Genomic DNA, 21,122 nt, shown 5'->3' with positions numbered 1-21,122 from the left:
CTTTTATGCAAGATAGTGTAAGTGGGGAGAAAAATGAAGTTGCCAAGTAATACATGGAGTACAATCCTGTTTTGGTAGGAACAAACCACATATGCACAATGTCTTATAGATGCATCTCAAAGTCCAGAATGGTCCATGGCCGAAGGGGAGTCTCACTTTTCCTTCTATATCCTTTAGAATTACTTGGACTGTTTAATAAGCTTATATTGCTTTTGCAATTTATCAAGTAGATTAAAAGAGGGGTGGGTGGGTAGGATGTACCTTGCCTTTCCACCTCCACAGGGAGAAGGGATTTCACACATCACTAAGGCCAAGATCCCTGAGAGGCTGATGACTATGTCCAGATAATCCACTTATCCCTTGCAAAATTGGGTGTGTAAATAAGCAGTCAGTCTGTGCCACTTCTCTTCTTTCCTTCTCAGGCTTTTGTTGAGGTGATGGCTTCAGAGTGAAGTTAATCGTGCCTCCATCAGCAGGGCAGAGGCTGGGCAGTGCAGGTGTACCCTGTCTGTTTTCCCCTGGACTTTGGGTCTGCTGAGTCCTTGGTGGGACAATGCATTAGCCATCAGCCTGAGGCCACGGGAGGGAGCAGCATTAAAGAGTCCCATGTAGGAAAGGATGGACCCCTGACCTTGGTTTTGTTAGCAGCCATTGAGCCAAACACCCAAGACAGAAGGCATTAGAGGAACAGCTGTCAGATGGATTCTCCCATGAGGTCAAGAAAACCCCCAATTTAGATTCTGCCTAGGTGTCCTGAGGAGTTCAAGGTTAAGAAAAAAAAAAAGTATACACACACACCCCCACACACCCATATGGCTGCAATTAAGAGCTTGGGGGAAAGCAGAATGAGCTTCTGCTTCTAATTTCCAGGTTGTCCAGGTTTACCTTATGTTTTTAGGGGATTCAGAAAGGATCTTTTAAATAGTGATTGTCAACCAGGATCAAATTTTCCACCCTCATAGCTCACCATTCTTTAGGTTTTGTAAGGCTCAGTGGCCATGAGGACCCTGTGTCATGTCCCAGTAGAATTCCCTGTCTCTGCACATTTCCCTTCCATGCATCATTCTTTCATGATTAGGTTCAGATGCCTTATCTTTGTGAGGCCTGTGAGAACGTTCCCAGACAAAAAGCCCTCCTCTGCTGCTGGGCTTGCCTATTTCCATTACAGCTCTTCTCCCACGGTGCTGTCATTTATCTGTCTGTGTGACTGTCGTCCCACACCAGACCCAAAGATCTGCACGCAGGAGTCTCTTACTCATGTCTGTTTCCCAGCTCCCGAGGAGCAAGGCAGAGTTCAGTGAGCGTTCGTCATGACTCAAAGTGTGTATTTATTACTAATGCAAATATTACACTAATTTCTCTAAGAATCTAACAACTCTAGGCCCGAGAAAAGCTTTTGGGTGATTGTCTTGAGGTCTCCTTCCTCTTGGATAAATTCCATGAGGAAGATGACTCAGGGGCTGTCAGATGCCAACCCATCTGCCTGTGGTATCACGGCCGGTTAAGTGGCGATAGAGCACCTGACCTAGGTGAATACACTATGTGCACTGAATGGAATAAAAGAACTTTTCGGTCAACAAATTAAAAAATGAAACAACTGTTGAGAAACCCGCTGCACACACTGCACTACTGTATTAGCAAAGACTGCAGAGGGGCCCCCTGCTCCTGGAGGGTGACCTGCAAGGTTGTTTATGACACAAGGATGGGAGAACAAGGAGGATTCATAATAGACAGCAGTCAATGCAGAGTACACACGCCAGCAGGCATTTTTCACAAGATATTTTTCTTGTGAAATCAAACTAAAATGGGTGAATGTGCAAGTTTATTGACTCCCTTGTCCCACTACCTGAAATTTGAGAGTCTGATAACCCAGAGCTGATTTTTTTTTTTTTTTTAAAACAGACCCTGGGAGATCATCATGTAATCGTGTCTACTCAAAGGTAATTTCATATGTTAGGACCCACAAATACCTCTAAATATGGCGACATATGTTCCTCATCTTCCTCCCAATTCCATCACTTGATACTGCTCTCATAATTTCAGAACTTCACACATTTTGAGAGGAGATAGATGTTGAGAAAAATGGAAAACTTATTGAACTGAAAGGTTCTTTCCTTACTGAGAGCAGTTTTAAACATGTGGGGAGAAAATTATTCCATTTTGCTAACTTCCTCTTCCATGAATAGCAACGGGAACATTTGGTTCCAAATGATAGACTCAAGTCTACAATTCCAACCCAAATCACGCAGAACCCAATTAGAAACAGGCTGAAACTCCAAGGGGGTCCACTGGACCAGCTCACACGTGCACCCGGTTCCTTCTCCTTAAATGAAGCCCAGTGGTTTTATTTATAGTGACTATCATTTTGTCCCACAAATGTGATTTTATCCCTACCAAGATAAAAGCATCTTTTAAAGGCTGCCCTTTTCCCAGATAACTTCCTTTCCTTTCTGTTTTGTAAAATCTTCATGCATCTGCTCTGGATAGTAAATCTAGCCTTTTTTTCTCCCAGAAAAATAGACTAAGAAAACAAGTTGAATTAACATGAACTTATTGCTAATTGATACACTGCATGATCATAATTCCACGAATTTCTGAAAGCAAAATATTATTAACAACCATAGAGCAACAACATATATTCTGGTCTCTTACATAGCAATCATTTAATAAGGATTGGAAAGAAAGTAAGATCTGATATTAAGCGTATATAAAAATTGTTAACAACAGGATACATAGCCATACAATTTCATTTTCATGTAAGTTTCTTCTTTATTATTCCAATCAAAGTTTGAGAGTGAGCCTCTTCATACTAATGATTCTTTTGAACAGTTTTTTGCCTGCATTTCTTATTTGGTTAAATCTATAATTTTGTTTACTTCCTTAAGAAACTATATGTGGCTAGAAATTAACTGCTCCTGAAAATCACCTGCAAGCTGTACATGGCTTTTGTCTTTCACGACACTTGACTGAATCTCAAACAACTCTTCTAACTTTAGGAATTCTATGATCAATTCCAAGACAGATGGCATTTTATTTCAAATGAGTTGTTTGTCTGTCATATCACTGGCAACCCATCTGTATGAATTATAGGGCAGAAACAAAGCAGAGTTCTGTCCACTGATGGGCGGACATCTTCCCTCCTGAGGGCCCACACAGCTCCTGAGAATTGTTTTATATGGCAGAAAAGTATATGGTTATCTGCCCATGCCAAATGCTGGCCTCACACACAAATCTGGTGCCATGTGCCTCCTCAATCATAACGATGTCTATGCTGCATTAAACCGAAATTTCCCCCCCCCCTCGGGAAATGCTGGTTTTATTTATTTATTTTTTTACAACATTATTCATTTTTTTTTAATAATAAATTTTATTGTTATATTCCCCATACAATTGCAGCCCCCCCATTCTGACCCCAATCCCTCCCCTCCCGCCCCCGCCCCCCTAAAAGTGTCTCTGGTTCATAGTTTTTTGTTGATTTTGATTTTCACTTTCTTATAGTTATTCATTTTCCTGGTCCCTTATTTAAGTTTTCTAGATTCCTGCTATGAGTGAGACCATAAACCGAAATTTTTAAGAGATAGTTTTAGTTAGGCATTCAAATTTAAGCTAATGTTTGCAACAGTAGTGTACAGTAACATTGATGTAAATTACTAAAGTGACAAAGAGACAGTGAGATCCCTCTACACAGGCTGGAGCCACCAAGAGGAGCAATAATAACCACATTATGACTCACTTGTCTGTATTGGGGGGCCAAGGGGCTCATGATGTCAATAGTATGGTGGCGCAGGGTTTAAAGTCTCAGCACTATCAAGCTATCACCAGCCACTGCAGCATGAGTTCAATCCTTGGCCAGGGAGCTAACCCACATGGCACAGCAGACCTCTCCTGTCTCACCTGCTGCTCCCCTTAGCAGTGTATTTCAGTAGACCCACCTGTTCTACTCCCCACTCTCTCTCTGGTGAATCTCTCACCCCCTGCACCTCTGGCCTACCCCAATTCTTGAATGCATAAATAAATAAAAATAAATCTTAAAAAAAAAAAAAGGAATTGAGGAAATAGTGCCAGGGACAAGGCTAGTGAAGATAACTTTTTTGACTATTTCTGAAAGCAGCTTGGTTATTTATATATGTACACAAACATACAGACCTACACACATACATATATATTAAAAGCCATATTATCAGCATCTAATAAGATAAGAATGGTTAAGTTATGGTATACTGAGTAAATAAGATATCCTGCAGTTATTAAAAATGGTAATTAGATATATAATGACATATGGCTGTACAGAAGGGTGCTTGATAAGGGGGAAAAAAGCAGGGTATCTGATTTAATGCATTCCTTGATTTAAACAACACAAATAGTAGTACTACATTTGGTTACTTCACATTGGTGCATTTAGGAATGAATTAAGAATTATGTATTGGAGGGAAAAATGACATATTTGAGAAAGAAAAAGGAAGGAAAAAGGAAGGGACAGGATATGGAATCTCTATTGAAATTTAATGAATTCACACAAAAATAAAATCTGCTGAAGAAATTTGCTAAAAAATTATTAAAAAGTATTTCAAAGGGAGTGTTAAATGTACTTAAGAAACACCCACTGATATCCAAGGACAGATATTCTATGTATAAAATATCTGTGTAGAATTCTATGTGCAGAATATCATTCTTACTGAGTCATTAGAGGAAGCCAAAGGGATTTCAAATTGCAGCAAGTGGTAAACCTAATTCAAATTGTTTTCTTCATTATTTTAACATCATTATGACAGAATTTCTTTATGAAGGTTAAGTATTCTTAACAATTATTCTGAAGGACTGATGTCTTCTATCATATTCCTAGAAGTGCTCAATTTTAATTCAGAGTCTTAATTTAGTAAACTATTATCTGATCTCAGGGTAATTATTTCTAAATTTGCACATCTCAAACCAGTCACCACACTCTAAACATTTGCAATCTAGACCTCATTATTTGGGGATTCAATACTGAAGGGCCCATGGCTGAGAATGTTTATTAAAATCACTCACTGAGTAAAACAAGGGTAATTTTAGATGAGAAAACAAAAACACCTTTCTAAGCACTTTCCATTTATACTTATATTCAAGTGATATACTAATTATAAGAAATCTTATCAGTAAAAATCTATACTGCTAATTTGAAATTTCTGACAAGGGTTTCTTTTCATCAAATCCCATAATTTCTGATTAATTTTAATTGGCTTGAGTAGAATAGTTTCTTTTTATATCCTTCACAATAGCAGCTCTCACACTTTTTGATCTCAGGACCCCTTTCAACTTTTAAAATTTATGGAGAACCTCAAAGTGCTTTTTATTTCTCTGGGTCTTACTTATCTAAATGTTCAGTATTGGAAATTGAAGATATCTATTACCCCATTTATAAATAATAACAAGATCATTACCTGTTAACATACATCTTTTTTTAAAACTTAAGACACACCCATATTTTCAAAGCCAAAAAAAAAAAAAAATTCAGTGAGTAGTGCTGTTTTACATTTTGCAAATCTACTTAATGTGTGGCTTAATGGGAAATACCTAGATTCTCATACCTGTCTCAACATTCAATTTATGATGATATATTGGTTAAAGCAGATGAAGAAAATCCAGTCTTGCATAAACATGTAACAGGAAAAGGAAAGAGTACTTTTTATAGGCTCTTTAGCTAAGTGTGGTCACTTTTCTTTCATACACCACCCAAAGTTGATTAAGTGGTAGTTCCTTAGAGGTTACTGTATGGAATCTGAACCTTCCATCAATGAACTTTTCATTCTCTGCTACATTAAAATCTATTGGCTATTTTGCACAAAATCAAAAAAATCATGAGATCACATGTAGATCTCGCCTGAACCGTCTTTTAGGCACTGGGAAGCTGTGACATTCACCAAAGTGGATACAATTTTCCAAAATTCTTATTTTTATTTGAAAGTTTAAATTGTACTTGGGCAACAAAGATTGTCAGTTGTTTTCTTTGATTCAGGCTCACTGGATTTATTTTCAACCAGTACTTTAGGTTCAAGATGTGATAAAATTTACAAAGGGTGCTCTTGGTGTAAGTGGTGGGTCTTTCAATTTTTAAACTGAGGTCAGCAGTTGTGCCTCATCACTTCTGAACTCAACATCAGTGAGCAGATCAGAAGAGCGCAAAAGGCAGACAATGTTCCTGAGTCAGAGTGAAAAATAGTCTGACTTTGTCAACCCTCTGAAAGGATACTGAGGAACAATGCAGGGGTTCCTGGAAAGATACACCTGCAAAATCCTTGTGTCACCACACAGTAAGTGATACCCAGTCACCATTTAGAACACTAGGTGGCAGTCACTGAGTTAATGCTTTGTCAGGCTGTTCACATGCATTACTGATCCCCCAGACATTAATACAAGTAGGAGGCTACTTCCATAATCATATTCAAAACAGAAGCATGAAAAATGAAAAAAAAGTAAATGGAAAGAAACCAAAATCATATGCAAATTTCCTCCCAGTGAATTTGAAATATGAATTTTTCCTTCATTCATCCATTTGTTTCCCTAATTGTTGGGCTTTTTAAGGAAAGCACTTATTTGATTAGTTTTAGAAATATGGAGAGCAGGGTTGACAGACCCCAAGGCCAGGACGCACCGGGCACGATGCAGTTGGGAACCAGAGCACAGGCATTAAGTCCAACTGATCTGATGTCAGGCCACAGACATCCCCAACCTCTGGGGCCTGTCCTGTCTATCTCTCAGTGTCTGTTTTCTTAGTTGGACTTGAAGCAAATTCCATTTAACACCACGAGGACTGGATGAAATGCATGTGAAGCATTAGTGCAGCTCCCAGCCCACAGCGGGTATTCAGTAAATGGAGCCTCTTCTATGAATAAGGTCCCCTGGAGGCAGTCAGAGTCCAGAGAGGAGTGGAGCACATATCCAAATAATTATAACACAGCACGGGAACTGATTAACTGCAAAATGCGACGGGAGTAAGAGGAAAATCAATGGGCCATTTCGGTGAGGAAGGGACTGTAATAAAGGCACCACCGTCTCAAAAGAAGGAGAAGCTGGCATGTTGGGAGAAGAGGAAAGGGGAAAAAAGCACATCTAGACACACACAAAGCTGGGCACAGGGTGGAAAGCATGAACACCTGGGAATCTGCGTCATTTAGGGTCTCTGATACTTTGCTAAGGAACACAGACATCTGAAGCAATTTTTTTTTTAATTCTTGGACAGAATGAGAAATTATAAATCCTCAGTGTGAGCAGCGCATGAGTTCTCCTACCCTCCCCTAACACCCCAACACACACACATTAGCTATATGGCCACTTTAAAGCCTGACCCCTTAGCAGTCCCCTGACTCCAGCCCGACTGGCAGAGAAGGAATAGCAAAGCTCCCCCAGGAGGCCTTGGGGCATCAGCAAGCCCTGGCAGCTGGGGTGGGGGTGGTGTGGGGTGTTCCTTGTTGTTTTAGAGCGTAAGTGTGGCAAACAGAGAGCAAAGACATTTGCATTCTCCCTGTCACTTATAAAATTTGAAGATGTCACTTCATCTTCATCCCAGCCCTATCTATCTTTGCCGTATATCTGGTGTGATGTGCCAGTGGAATTCAGAGGTCGCTGTGCTCAATGGAGTGAGAAGAGACAAAGAGGGATGAGTGCTGTGCATTTTCCATTGTGAAGGCAGCATCTGTGAAGCCTCTTGTCACTGCATGAGTGAGCCTGGAGGCCCAGAGAGGCTGCAGGCCAGCATGGGGACCCCCCACAGGTGAGTCTGTGGTCCCCTGGCGATCCAGTGGGTGCACATGAGGGTGCAGCCGGCTGAGTGCCCGGTTGGCTGTGCTGCTGCGTGCTCACGTACAGGACGCGACCATTCGGACAAAACCCATCAAAATCACAGCAACGTCTTACTCACCCAGAATTTTACGAGGAAGAAGGCATTTTGAGGACCCTTTCCAAACAGTTCCTTTAAGCCACCTTTCTTTTCAGGAAATTTGTCATAAATCTGACGAATGTCCACTGATTCGAGCAATGGGTCACTGTAAGAATGGTTGGCATGCCCAATGTGCACGAAGAGGTGTTTGTTGTACTGTAAGAAACCAACAAAAACAGTCCCATTACAAACCCCTTGATCAACCTGGGAATCGACCGTCCTGAACTGGACAAGGGGCAGTAGTCTCGAAACTCCAGAAACAGGCCTTCAACACTCCAGGGTCTGTGCCTTTGAAAGATTGAAGATGTTCAGAAAAACAGGCTTAGTTTAGGGTTAAAACAATCATATCTTTTATTAACAAGGGCATGTATTTTCCCAAGTGCTTAAAAAAGGCTTTTTGTAGACACAGTAGTAAACAACTGTTTAAATTACTCAAAGCAAAAAACAATTGTCTCAATCAATTTTACCTGACTTAACAGAACATGACCACAGTACACTTTGGAGCCCATCATGTACAGCGGAACCAGCCCAATCAGAAGTTTGTGTGTGGTGAGTTAATGTCATCACTACCCAGGAGGCACTTGCCTTCCACTGACTTGTTCCAGCAGGTCTAAGAGTGCTGAGTCTTGATTTCACCAGTCCCCTAAGCTACCAATCTAAAATTTCTTCATCAGGGCTGGTCAGCCTGTGGCTGTCAGTGCAAAGTTGGGGTAAAGACCATGGAGAGGCGTCCAGGGACAGGCACATCTTAGAGATAGTGCAGATCTGGTTCCAAGACTACCACAACAAAGTAAATATTGCAATAAAGTGAGTCACACAATTTTTTTTTTCTAGCACATATAAAGGTTACATTTATACTATCCTGCAGTCTACTAAGTGTGCAATAGCATTGTCTTAAAAACACCAAAATAAACACATACTTTAATTAAAAAAAAATTCATTGCTAAAAAAATGCTAATCATCATCTGATTTGTTGGAAAAATGACAGTGTTAGATTTACAAACCTTCCATTTGTAAAAAGTGTGATTTCTGCCAAACATAATAAAATGAGGTATGCCTGCACAAGGCTACAAGGGGCTGATACCAAAAAAAAAAAAGGAAGATAGGTCTCTCATTCACATAAAGAGCTCCATCTGTCCATCCATCAACTCCTGTTGCTTGCAGTTAAGCTCCCAGTCCTATCAGGCTCTGGGAGGTACTGTTTCTGTGCCACCAGACAGGGAGTTTATAGGAAAGTACAAAACATTAGCAGAGCCTTGGGTACACCTGTGGACTGAATGAGCCTGTCTGCTGAGTACCCCTTTCTGGACTCTTCCAACTCCAGTGGGCTGAAGGTTCAGGGCTGAGTTGGGGTGTGACTTGAACTCTTTCTGCTCCTAACATCAAAAGGCTCCTACACCATGCTATTGGAACTCAGGGATCACAGTAGAAGGAAATGGAGGGTAAGACTTATCATACTGCAATGGGGGAGGGCCTTGGATATACAGCTGAGAAGCAAGGTGTTGCGTGCAAAGCATGGAAGGTCTGCATTCAGACCTGACCTGACTTCTCAATTTTCTCATGTCTAAATGGGGACATAAAACAGGTAATACAAACATGGCTGAAGATTAAAGGAAGTAATGCACAGAGGTGCTTGATTCAGGGCCCAGCATTGAAGAAAAGTTTGATAAATCATAGTTGTGAAGATTATTATTGTTATGGCTTATTATTGTTTGAGGTAAACTAATCCTGGGGTACAAGGAAAAGAACTTTCTGGCTTTAGCTATCTCTCCTGCCTAGCAAAGAAAACATAAACAAAAGTAAGGCAAGTGCTGGGAACAAGTGGTGAAGTCGTGTGACTGCTCAAATCCTTGATCACGTTTCACTCCAAATAAACTTCTTAGGGTACAGACTCTCACCTGTGCCTCAAGGGGAGAAGAACCTGTATCCATTCAGTACAGGTGCAATGTGTTTCCCACATATTTGACCTCAGGTAGTCCCTGCCTCATAGCAATCATTTTATAGGTGAGGAAATAGAAGTTTAGAGACGAATAGACTTGCTGGAGGTCACACTTCAAGGAATAGTCCTTGGGGTTAAGAATAAAACTTGGATCTGTCCATACCACAGTCCATGCATTTGCTGCAAACAGTAACCACACTGTCCTCCAGAAGAAAATACCGAGACCCTTCTAACACCCATGAACTTTTTTTTTTTTTTTTTAAAGATTCATTCACTTATTTATACAAGCACTGGGTACAGTCAGAAGCGCGGGAGGGTGAGAGAATTCACCAGAGCCAGAGTGGGGAACAGAACAGGTGGACTGATGAATTACACTGCTGAGGGGAGCAGTGGACACGGCAGGAGAGGTCTGTCGCACCATGTGGGACCCTCACCAGTGTCCGGGGATAGAACTGGCGCTGCAGAGACTGTGGGCAGCTTTGCAGCCCAGCGCTCAACCGTTGCGCCACCAGGGGAGGCCCTGAACTTTTTCTTAAAGTTGATTTGAAAGCTCAATACCATTTTCAAAATTCTAAAAAACTAGAACTCGGGACAAACGTAATGATTCACAGATGCGTCAGAGAGAGTCTTCAAAGGTGTCTATTTTGAGGATGTTACCTTTGTGCCCAAGTGACTGAAATGGACTGAGAAGGGGCAGGTTGTCTTTGCCAAAGGAAATTGGGTACTGCTCCAAAGCTGGTGACCTGAAACCGAAGTCTGGTTGCTGGCATCTGAGCGCCTCCACTCCTGCCAAGAGGTGACTTTGTTTCTAAGTATACAAAGGGCCAGCGAAGGCGTCCTGGAGACCACAGAGTCGAGACAAACCTCTCTCTCCCCTTCATTCAACTTGGGAAGTCAGGAAACCCTCTGCCCCAAATCCAGGAGAATGAAAAACAGAAGTCTACCTGATATGTTTGGGTTCAAGTTTTAATGAAATTAAAACTCTTGAAAACCATTTGGTTTTCTTCCTATCCTGCCAGTTCTCCTGAAAAGGGAAAAGGGCCCGGGTAGATAATTACTTCCCTTCCTCCTACCAGATAAATCCTTTCTTTCCAGCAAAGGTGGTTCCCCAAAACTGAAGGTGAAACACAAAACCAAAAAAGGGCAATTCTTCTCTATAGGTCGCAAAACAAATATTTGCAAAAGAGTAATCACTAAAAATTCCAAGTATTTGGGGAATATAGAAAAGAAACAGGGTGAGTCCTAATGAACCATGTACACCAAAGCCTAAGACTAAATTACCACACTATTGAAACCACATTAACATTGGTTTGTTCAATTACAAAAAGCCAAGCCAGCACTCAGTAGATATGCTGATTATTAACTTATCGGTAATGACCTCAGGGAAGGGTGTCTGCCTCATAGATAAAATCCTGCATATTTCTTTTGTGGATTTCAGTGGAACAAGGCAGTGCACCTAGAGTTTATTATCTGACAGGCCCTGGGCTAGGCACAGGGATGCCATAAACCAATAGTCTAGAAGATTCTAATAGAAAAGACAGGGATTAAGGACAGTTGTTATCACGTCTCCTGTATATCCCATGACTTCAATCATCATTTGTCTGCTCATTTTATATGGATGACCTTATTCTTCGACAATTAACATCCAGTGTTATTCATTAGCAAGGAGAATATATAAGGAATTCACCTTAAAAATGTGAATCAAGTTCACAGATCTAAGGGGAAAACCCAGGTCTCTCCCCCAGTGAAAGTAGAACACACTCAGTTGTAAGGTTCCAGAAAACTGAGCTTCCCTGCAACTCATCTCAGGTAGCTATAGGTGGATACCTTCTTACAAAAATGAGGAAATACATTAAAAAAGAGGGAGACGGGGCCCTGGCCTGGAAGAGAATTGGGCCACTGACCTGGACAACTGCCAGACCAGAGAAGATGAGGAGCAGAAGGGCTCCTGGAGGGGTGTCACCCAGGGGACAGGGGACCTTAGGGTTCCCTGATTGATGTGTCCATCTGCAGAAGAGCAGGAGAGTTCTGTTAGAAAGCCTGAGGTGCTTGTGCAGGTATACAAAAAGTAAACAAGGGAAAAAAAGCTGCTATGACAGAGTCTAGAAAAAGCCAATGTTTTACAATCAAGAAACTCTTTCTAATATAAACTGTATTAATCATGCCATATGAGAAATGTCCACAGGTCTGTAACATAAATAATAAATATTAGCTGAAACAAATATTGTGCTATAAACACCTGGGGAGTGGGTGGGAGGGCAGGCTGGCAGGAAAGGGGGCACATGAGCTAAATTTAGAGAGCGAAGTCCTGATCTTCCATAGTCAGAAGTCAATAGATAATGTTGTAAAAGTGATGGACAGAGAAAGAGAGGAAAAGCCTGTTATTTAGAAATAAGCAAGTAATATACGAAGAAATGGATGAGAGGGCTGTAAGCAGCTGTCACTAAAAAGTGGGACTGGGAGGTAGGGAGACATGGGACTCCCCACATGGCTCAGTTTGGCTTATAAATGAAGCAAATGTTTTTATTAAATTAAATAAACAGCCGATCAAAAACTATATTGAAACATCATGGAGTTTTTTTGAAGGAGGAAAAGAACCATAAAGGGAAACCAAAATATTAAGAGCGTGCTTCACAGTGTTTATTATTCCAGTCGGCCACAAGTTCCCTGGGCTCAAAAGGAACTTCAGTCAGATCACAGAGCCTTCCTTTTGCTCCAATACTCAGGACAACCGAGCGTCAGAAGCTAGGATCCTTATCTGCCTGCAGGGCTCACCAAAAAGACATGCTGCACCAGCAGAATCCCAGCTGGCTCAAGTCTATCCCGCAGCCCACAGCGCCTGACAGCACGGAACACACAGACTTCTGTTCTGATTTGGGAAAATGCTCGCTTTCTCCTTTTATTGTTATAATCCCTCAGTTATTCTTCAGCGCAGTTACAAAAGATTATAAAGGTAAATTTAATCCTAAAAATACCCTCAAAAATGTTACTTGTGAAGGGTTATTTAGCTACCCTGGGGGGTTAACAAGGTACTTTCCTCCTGTCCCAACATTATTCTAAGAAGTCACTTTCTCCCTAGTCCTTGGCTGTCCTTCTCTCTTGGCGACTTAGGAGGCTGCAGAGAGGAGGGAGGAGCACAGGGACTCTGGAGTCAGACGGGGTCTGGGTCTGAATCCTGGCCCTGGCGCCACGTCCTAGCTGAGTCATCTGGGACAGGCCATTCCAGCCACTCTGCTGCAGTTTCCACACCCCTCATGCAGGCAGCACAGCAGAACCTACACTTCCAGGATGTCACAAAGATTAAATGAGATAGTATGTGCAAAATAGATAATATGTCTAGCCTTCAAGTTGCTATTATTATTGCTGTGATCAATGATCATTTCCACAAATAATCATGATTCTATGCTTTGGACAAGATAATGTGAAATTGAGACTATCCCTCTGACAGCAATGAAATGGAAATACTGAAACTTAAAGGAGAAATCCAGAAAGGAAAATGCCAGACGCCATGGGGATAATCTTTTCTGTTTTGACAGTTCTAGTAACTACTGGAAGGGAGAGGGTGAAGGACATGGTGATGTGCACTTGGGGCCCTGAATGACCTGGTTCCAGAATCTCCTTCAGGCAGTCATTGTCCATGCTCTGAAATACCAATGTCTGACTTTGCAAGTGGGGCTTGGGCAGTAGGGAGGTTGACCACCATGAAGATGAAATAGAAGTGGCCAGAAGTGGCTGCTGAGGTTTTCTTTTCCTTCTTTTCTCATTTTCCTAAAGGATTCTAACACAATCTAGTCTAGAGATCCTGATGAGGCAATTCTTTTTTTATGAAAAAATAAGGCAAAGCCCTTTCCACTGCTCTCTCCAACACGCCCCGGCGCTGCACTACACTGACTGAACTGAAGATGGCGGTCTTTTCCTAAACTTGTCCAAAAATTCCAAGTATTTGAAGAACGTAGTAAAACCTTGAAAAATGACTGCTGTCAAATAATACCAAGAGAAAAATTATAATCCACTTAGGAATTTAAAGAAACCAAGACAAATAACTCATGTCAAGGGATGCTAATGTACAAGCAAGAACAGAACAAGGATAGATCACCTACATTTGCTTCCTGTCACAGCCAGACTCAGTATCCAGAACAGGCCCAGGGCAGCTGGGGCCATTTGGGATGCTCCCTGGGGCCTGAGGCTGTGTGGCCAAGTCAAGGAAAGTGACCTCCATATTTAGCGCTTATGATGGGGGAGAGAGAGGCATGTGTGGGCTAAAGCTCCAAGTAGGCCCAGAGAATACACATCTGAAGTGAGCAATGTCCTCAGCTAGCTCACCGAAGACACACTGGCCATTCTGGCGAATTGGCCTCAGGTGCTGGCTCACACCCTCTCCTATACTCTTCCCATAAAGAAGCATCATTGAAAACAAGAAAAAGGGAGTAAGTCCTTCCTTCCCAGAGGTCACACCAGGATGCAGTGCCCTCACTCCAGCCTCCCACTTCACCACAGTCTCCACAGAGGGTCTGTGTTTTCTTAGAAAGAAGTGTGCCTTCCCACGGAAGTGCAGCTGTAAGGACCCACCAGCTGAGTGCAGGGACAGCAAGCAACCAGGAAGGCGGGCGGGTAGGGTGCCGACCTGCCAAGGAAAGCAGATGGAGCCTGGCTGGGGCCTCCGTGAAACGTCTGTAAAACCAGATTTCCAGATGCTTTCAATTGCCTCATCCCCAAATGGTAATGAAGAAAGAGGGTGAGTATCCAGAGCAGCTCAGACACTGAGAGTAAACCACCCACGGCTGCTATAAGAGGGTGCGACTGGGTGTGGGTGAGCTGATAGAGTGGGAAAAACCACACCAGGCCACAGTGAGCCACCACCTCCACTGCTGGAAGACACTCCATCTCCCACGTCCTCCTGGAAGGCCACACTTGCTGAAACACCAGGGAAAACCTGGGAGAAGCACAGCACTGGGCCCACCAGCCATCAGAGCAGCTGTGCAGCCTTCCTCTGAGAAGGCGGAAGGCTGAACGTGCTTAATGAAGCACGTACGGCTCCACTGGCAACACAAGAGACAGAACCCAGGCCCTGCAGGGTTTGAACTGTGTGGCCAGAATGAAGCTACCTAACCTTTCTGGGCCTTAGCTTCCTCACCTTTCCTGACCTACTCATCTCTAGAGGTCATTGCGAAGGTTCAATAAAACAAGAGGGAAGCTCTGCACGAAAAGGGGAGATGCATAGAAGTTGGTATGCAGGCTTCTATCACGACGTCCCTAAGTGAGTCCTGAACTCAGGGAGAGCAGGCTCCTAAGGCCAGAAACTACATCTGCCTAGAGAGCTATCTCTCATGAATATATGACCCCACTTTCAGAGGCAGGAACTGCCTTAGCACTCACTACAGGCTTGGAAGCTTCTGCAGAGAAATCCGGCCTTTCCCCACCCTGTCTAGGATACAGGCAAGGATCCTCCTGACTGCCTGGAATTTATACTGTGCTTCTGATTTGCTTATTTCTCTAATCTAACCCCTACATAATCCAGTCACCCTTCGTTCTGCCCCAGGCCTCATCAATGTCCAATTTCCATAGAGCCACACTGGTCATGTTTTCCAAACCAAAGTCAGGAGCTGTGGTCTGACAAAGGAATTTTAATTAAGCTGTGAACTTAGGCCTTTGAAAGATACTATATAGATATGAAAACTGAATCACCCTTGGGCTCACATTTGACCAACTGCCTTTATGGGAAAAGAACAAGGTTATCTATAGGATGTACCTGAGGACTTGGGTGCAGGCTCCCCTAGAGAGTCCTGGGGCTCCCTCAGGTTCTGAAAGTGGCTGACTCACTCCCCCATATCCAGGAGGTCCCTCATTTTAGGCTACTTCAGTCTCTGAGAAGTAAAGTAAGGGACCAGGACCCAGCAGGCAGCTATACCTTTTGTTCTCCTGGCGGTGGACTGACCACCATCCAAGCTGGGGCACCCTTCAAGACTTTGCCCCTCCCTTAGAAGTTAAATCTAATGTCCTTACTTTTCTTCTCCAAATGTCCCTATCACCCTCCTGCTCTGGCTGCCACCTGTGGAACAGCAGCAAGTCCAGGCCTGCCCCAGTCTATCGCCTCCCCCAGATAGTGGGGTAAGCATCATTCTCTCACACACTAAGAGACAATACATGGGAAAGCTCTTAGTACATGATAAAATCTCCCAAAATGTTAGTTTCTGCTGCCACCTTCCCCAAATTCCACAAACCATGGACTCTAGACTCAGAAGATATTCAAATATGCAAGTCCTGCTAGTGATGAGACTAACTCTCAAGCCTGTTTCCAATACGCATTTCAACACATTTATTTTGAGGACAAAAAGAAAGAGCATTATCACAAAAGGAGTTCTGAGCAACCCTGCTCCTTTTCTGATCGATGACTTCTCAAATTCTATCACCATTCTCAGTCTCAAAAACTCAGACTTCCCACCACAGGTAACGAACCCCCAAGGCCTTCTAGTTTTATCAATATGATGCCTCTCCCTTTGGCCAGTCCTTATTTTCTATTCCCTTGGCCACAGCCCATGCCCTTCTGCGGCCCCTATGCTCATCCTCTAACCTGCTATAGTTGCATCTTACTGGAACACACACATCAGGTTCAAATCTTTTTAAAAGGGGTAGAGGTGGAGGTGGTAGAGGATATATACATTCATATTATGCTGTTTGTATGGAAATCTCTGGAAAGAGTCATAAGAAAGTAGTAACAGGGGACTCCTTGCTGGCGCAAGGGATTAAGTGTTAGCATGAAGCTATCTGCTGCCACTGTAGCATGAGTTCGATCCCCGGCCAGGGAAGTGACCCATATGGCATATCAGACCTTTCCAGTCTCGCCTGCTGTTCCCCTCGGCAGTGTATTTCAGTCAGTCTGCCTGTTCTGTTCCCCGCTCTGTCTCCAGTAAATCCTCTCACCCCCTCCAACCCCCCCACCTCTGGCCTGCACTCCAGCTCTTGTATGCATAAATAAATAAATCTTTAAAAAAAGAGAGAGTAGTAACAGTGGTTACCTATTTGGGTGGGAAAGATATTAGAAGGCAAGTCATCCTTCATTCTTTGATGCTTGCAGATTTTTTTTCTCAAATTATGTTTATTGAGGTAAGGTTAGTTGCCACTGTTCGATCTTTGGGATTACAGATTCAAACATCTACAAATGTATATTTGCATACCCTGCCCATAATCCTAGCATGTTCCACTGGGCTCCCTCCCTCTCACCTTGCCATCCTTCCATCCCTTCCGGTGGACTCAGTTTTGTAGTCAGATATGAAGAGTTTATTATTTGTCTGGTTTTGACTGACCCTTTGGTAGGTTTCTCTATATTCCACATATGAGTGAGATCATCCTCGGTTTTTTCTTTCTCCTTCTGACTTGTTTCGCTTACATGCTTGTAGATTTTTGACCATGTAAATTTACTACCTAGTGAAAAAATAAAAAAGTATTCTGGCTCCCACTTGAATATCAACGGAGTCCAAACACCTGGTAAACAGATCCTTCTAACTCTGCCTCCTACTACTACCCTGGCCCAATTTGCTGCTATATTGCAACAAGACATTCTGAGTTCAAACACTTCTGGAGAGCTCAATATATCCAGGGAGATCCCTAACTATACTCCAGTGACACAGTGAGAGAGGCCTGTCCTGCTCACTGTTCAGAATGGAGTCAGCAGTTTGCCCCAAATCTTGCACAGCAGTTAACGCAGACAACGGCCTTCTCGTTCCATTAACAAGAACACATTGCCACTGGTGCAAAATGGAAGACACAGTCTATAATCCAGGTGGGAATAGTTCTTGCTTCTCCAGCCCCTTGAGAAGAGCCACTGAACAAGAGATTGCAAAAGGAGATCAGAGGAAATCCTGGCCAACTCTCCCCGTGGTGAAGGGCCCTGATATACCCAAGCCTGAGCTTGGGGAGTTCAGACTTTTCACATTTCAGTATTTCCTTTATTTGTTCAAAAATACAGTGAAATGGTTAAGAAAAGAGGTTGGAGACAAACCCTGGCATAGCCACTTCCTGGAGGCGGATATGCTCATATCTCTGAGCAGCCGTTCCTTTACTGATGGACTGGATGTAAGAACAGAATCTGTGTCAAAATGCTGGCCATACAGCTCACTCATAACACAGCTCCCTAAATGCACGTAATCATCGCAACTGCTGTAATATGTGACGGCTTTTCCTATGGTGAGCTGAATCAGGTACTACATCATGGAACTTACCTATTTTCTTCCACAAGACAATGATTCTTTACAATCTAGAGAATCATCTCTGTGCCCCAGCCCCTTCCCCCTCACCCCCCCAAAACCCAAAACTTTCCCGTTCTCTTGATGTGTAACTCCTTTCCAAGTAAACCCTCACATATATCTTGCTGCTCAAACGCCTGCTGGTCCGGCAATCAGATCATGACAGGCTTTCAACTAAACTCACTGGGTTCCTGAGAGATCTGACCTGGTTAGGGTTTGCCAGCTGTGGAGCAGGATGTGACTGAAGAGCTGGGTGGGGGGTTGGAGGAGGAACCTGCCATGTCCCAGGGTGGGGGTGGAGGAATTCCGCTAGGCTTTATCAGGAAAACCACTCCCCACACAGCACAGGATTCAGTTTACAGCTCACCAAGGCCAGGTTTTCCTCTGTCTGAAGAAGCAGTTGCATAACTCCAAGAATTGGGCTCTGATTTTAGGAGAAGCCCTTTTAAATAGCCCACCCTGGGTAGAGGATCTTGCACTTAACACTTGAAGCCCTTTGATATGCAACATTGAAATTGTGTAGAAAGTGTATTTTCCAGCATTACTAACCACTTCTAAAATAGTCTCTGTTTTTCAGATTCTTCCTTCCTTTCTTCACCCTCTGCTGTTTTTCTCTCAACTTCTAATGGAGCCAAAGGTAACAGAGGGACTGACTTGCTAGTTCTCCAATATAAACAACCACCGACTTGAGGAAATGCTGGCAGCTGGTTTACATAGTGCAGGGCCAGCAGGGGGCGCTCAACCTCCAGATTAGTTGTCCTTTAGCTTATACCGGCTTAGACTTCAAAATCAGGCCACTTAACTGATACAAGGGGATGCTGCAGTCTTTGGTCACAATTTGGGATGTGGAGCCAGCAGACCTAGATTCGAATTCCACTTCTAACTTCTGCTGGCTATTTAACACCACGAATGCATCACAGGATCAAGAAAATGCATAATGTTGGCACTCCTGGGGCTACTATTATTGCTGGGGGAGGCAGAGTTTGGAAGAAGTCTTCAGAGGTCACCATTGTGACTTAGGTAGTAAGCTAGAGTAAGTTTGCAGAGTAGCTGGTAAAAAGAGTCACTGGTGCAAAGACTGGGCCAACTAGGTTCTCCCCTTGGCTTTGCTACCACCCAAGTGTGTGGTGCCTTATCTCTGCTGGGGAGATAGTACAGGCAGAGGAGGGTTCAAAGCTGGCCACAGTCATTGTATGGCAGCCTCTCCAAGCCCCTTCTACAGAGTAGGGAGTAGAATTGCCTTCCTCACAGGGCTGTGATAAGGATGAAAGAAATCACTAGTGAAACTAGTTAGCACCACACCCAGCTCATTAACTTGCTTTTGGTTTTTGTTAGCACCACCTATCACACCAAGATTCAAATGAGCCTCAGTCATTACAAAGAAAGGAGAAATGTGCACATAAATTTAAATGTAGGCAAAGACTTGAGACTGAATGCAAGTTAAATTTGTTTATGGACCTTTCATTATTTGTCATTTTTTGGCTTCTTTATGACATTAACATGTTTCATGTTTGATGTTAAATTGAAACATAGTATAACTAAATTTGTTTAAATGTACTGGTTGGATTTATTTTAGAAGGCTTTAATTTTTCCTGTATTTGGTACAAAAATATAGTAAAATTAAAGCATGAAAAGCCACAAAAGGTATGAGAGCCAAAGAAACCATTCACAGGCTACAGGTTTTTCCATGTACCCTTGGTCCTGCAGCACCATTACATGCTGACTCTAACAGCTCCTTACAGACAGCACACATGAAATAAAGCTCAGCTGTATAAAACTTATGATGGTGGTGCTTGAGACATTATTGCAATGCTTTAAATTTTGCTAATTCTCCTGTTTCAATTAGTCAATACCTGCCCTCTCTCCCCTGCCCCCCAAGGATCATCCTACTTTCTCCAGCACAAGAACCATTCTCAGGGCCTCACACTTCCACTAAAATCAAAAACATATGCCACTCATAACCTGCCTTGTATTCATTTGTATACACTGAACTCATTTGTGACTCATTGCAAAATGAGTCTTTGTGATCTATGAATATTAGAAGCTGTATCAATAACTGAGGCCGACATTATAATAATTTCACAATAGTGATACAGTTTTGGTTGGCATTATCTGATAGACATAATTTAAAATCATAATGCAAGTCAGAAACATCTATTGTACATTAGGAGGTAGTATTTTCTGAAATTACATTTCTTTGAAGAACAAGTAATTTTCAACTGTGAAGGACTGTTAGTCTATGTAAGCATTTAGTATCACCTGAGGCAGTGTGTGTGTGTGCATGTGTATGTGTATGTGTGTGTATGATTTGTCTTTTCCAGCAGCATGGGAAGCTCCAAGAGAGCTTAGTTTCCTGTGCTGTTGCATCCCGAACATCTGAAACAGTGGTTGGCACGTAGTAAGTGCTTAAAAAGTATTTGTTAAATGAATTCCAACTTCTCTCAGTCCCCAATACACATCCCTAAAATAGAATTATTTTCTTAAGAGGCCCAAGTGTATTGACTCACACCAGGCCCTCCATTCACTTCAGGGCCTTTGAAGTCATGTGTTGGAGTCCAATCTATAAAGCCAAGTCTTTTCATTCATCAGTAAAAGGCCAAATCCAGTTGAACTGTTCAGATTATTAAGCATAATCCTGAAGGTGCATGACAGATCTCTGGGTTCTACTCTAAGGACTTTGTGGGTAGAGTTTTATCTACCCACTTTCACTTATTGCTTTATATACTCAGAGTCATCCCCACAAGGTCAGAGACAGTGGCTGCCTGTGCAGCCCTGGGTCCCTCCCCTATCCCCCCTTCCCCCCACCTGACACCTTACACATACAGATGCTCCTAAATGTTTGTAGAATGGACTGAGTGACTCTCAGGTGATTCAAAGTGTCAACAAGCCCATTATTAACAACATTAACAACAAAATGAGGAACTAACTGGGTGGGCATTCTGAGCTCTGAGCTCTCCATTTTGCCCCCTAATTTTTATTCTGATAAGATATTTGTAGTCTTTTAACCATGGACACAATGGCCACT

At 42.7% G+C, this 21,122-nt stretch overlaps 1 protein-coding gene across 1 annotated transcript in view; it reads right to left on the bottom strand.

Moving 5' to 3' along the window:
* Nucleotides 1–21,122, bottom strand: part of TEAD1 (TEA domain transcription factor 1) — a 160,639-nt gene that overhangs the window by 20,665 nt on the left and 118,852 nt on the right. The window contains exon 10 of the mRNA XM_084254488.1: nt 7,898–8,071. Coding sequence (XP_084110614.1) covers nt 7,898–8,071 — 174 coding nt within the window. The remainder of the gene's footprint in view (nt 1–7,897; nt 8,072–21,122) is intronic.

Source organism: Talpa europaea (assembly GCF_964194135.1).
Source record: "Talpa europaea genome assembly, chromosome: 1".
Taxonomy (NCBI): Eukaryota; Metazoa; Chordata; class Mammalia; order Eulipotyphla; family Talpidae; genus Talpa; species Talpa europaea.
This window is presented reverse-complemented; position numbering and strand designations above follow the sequence as displayed.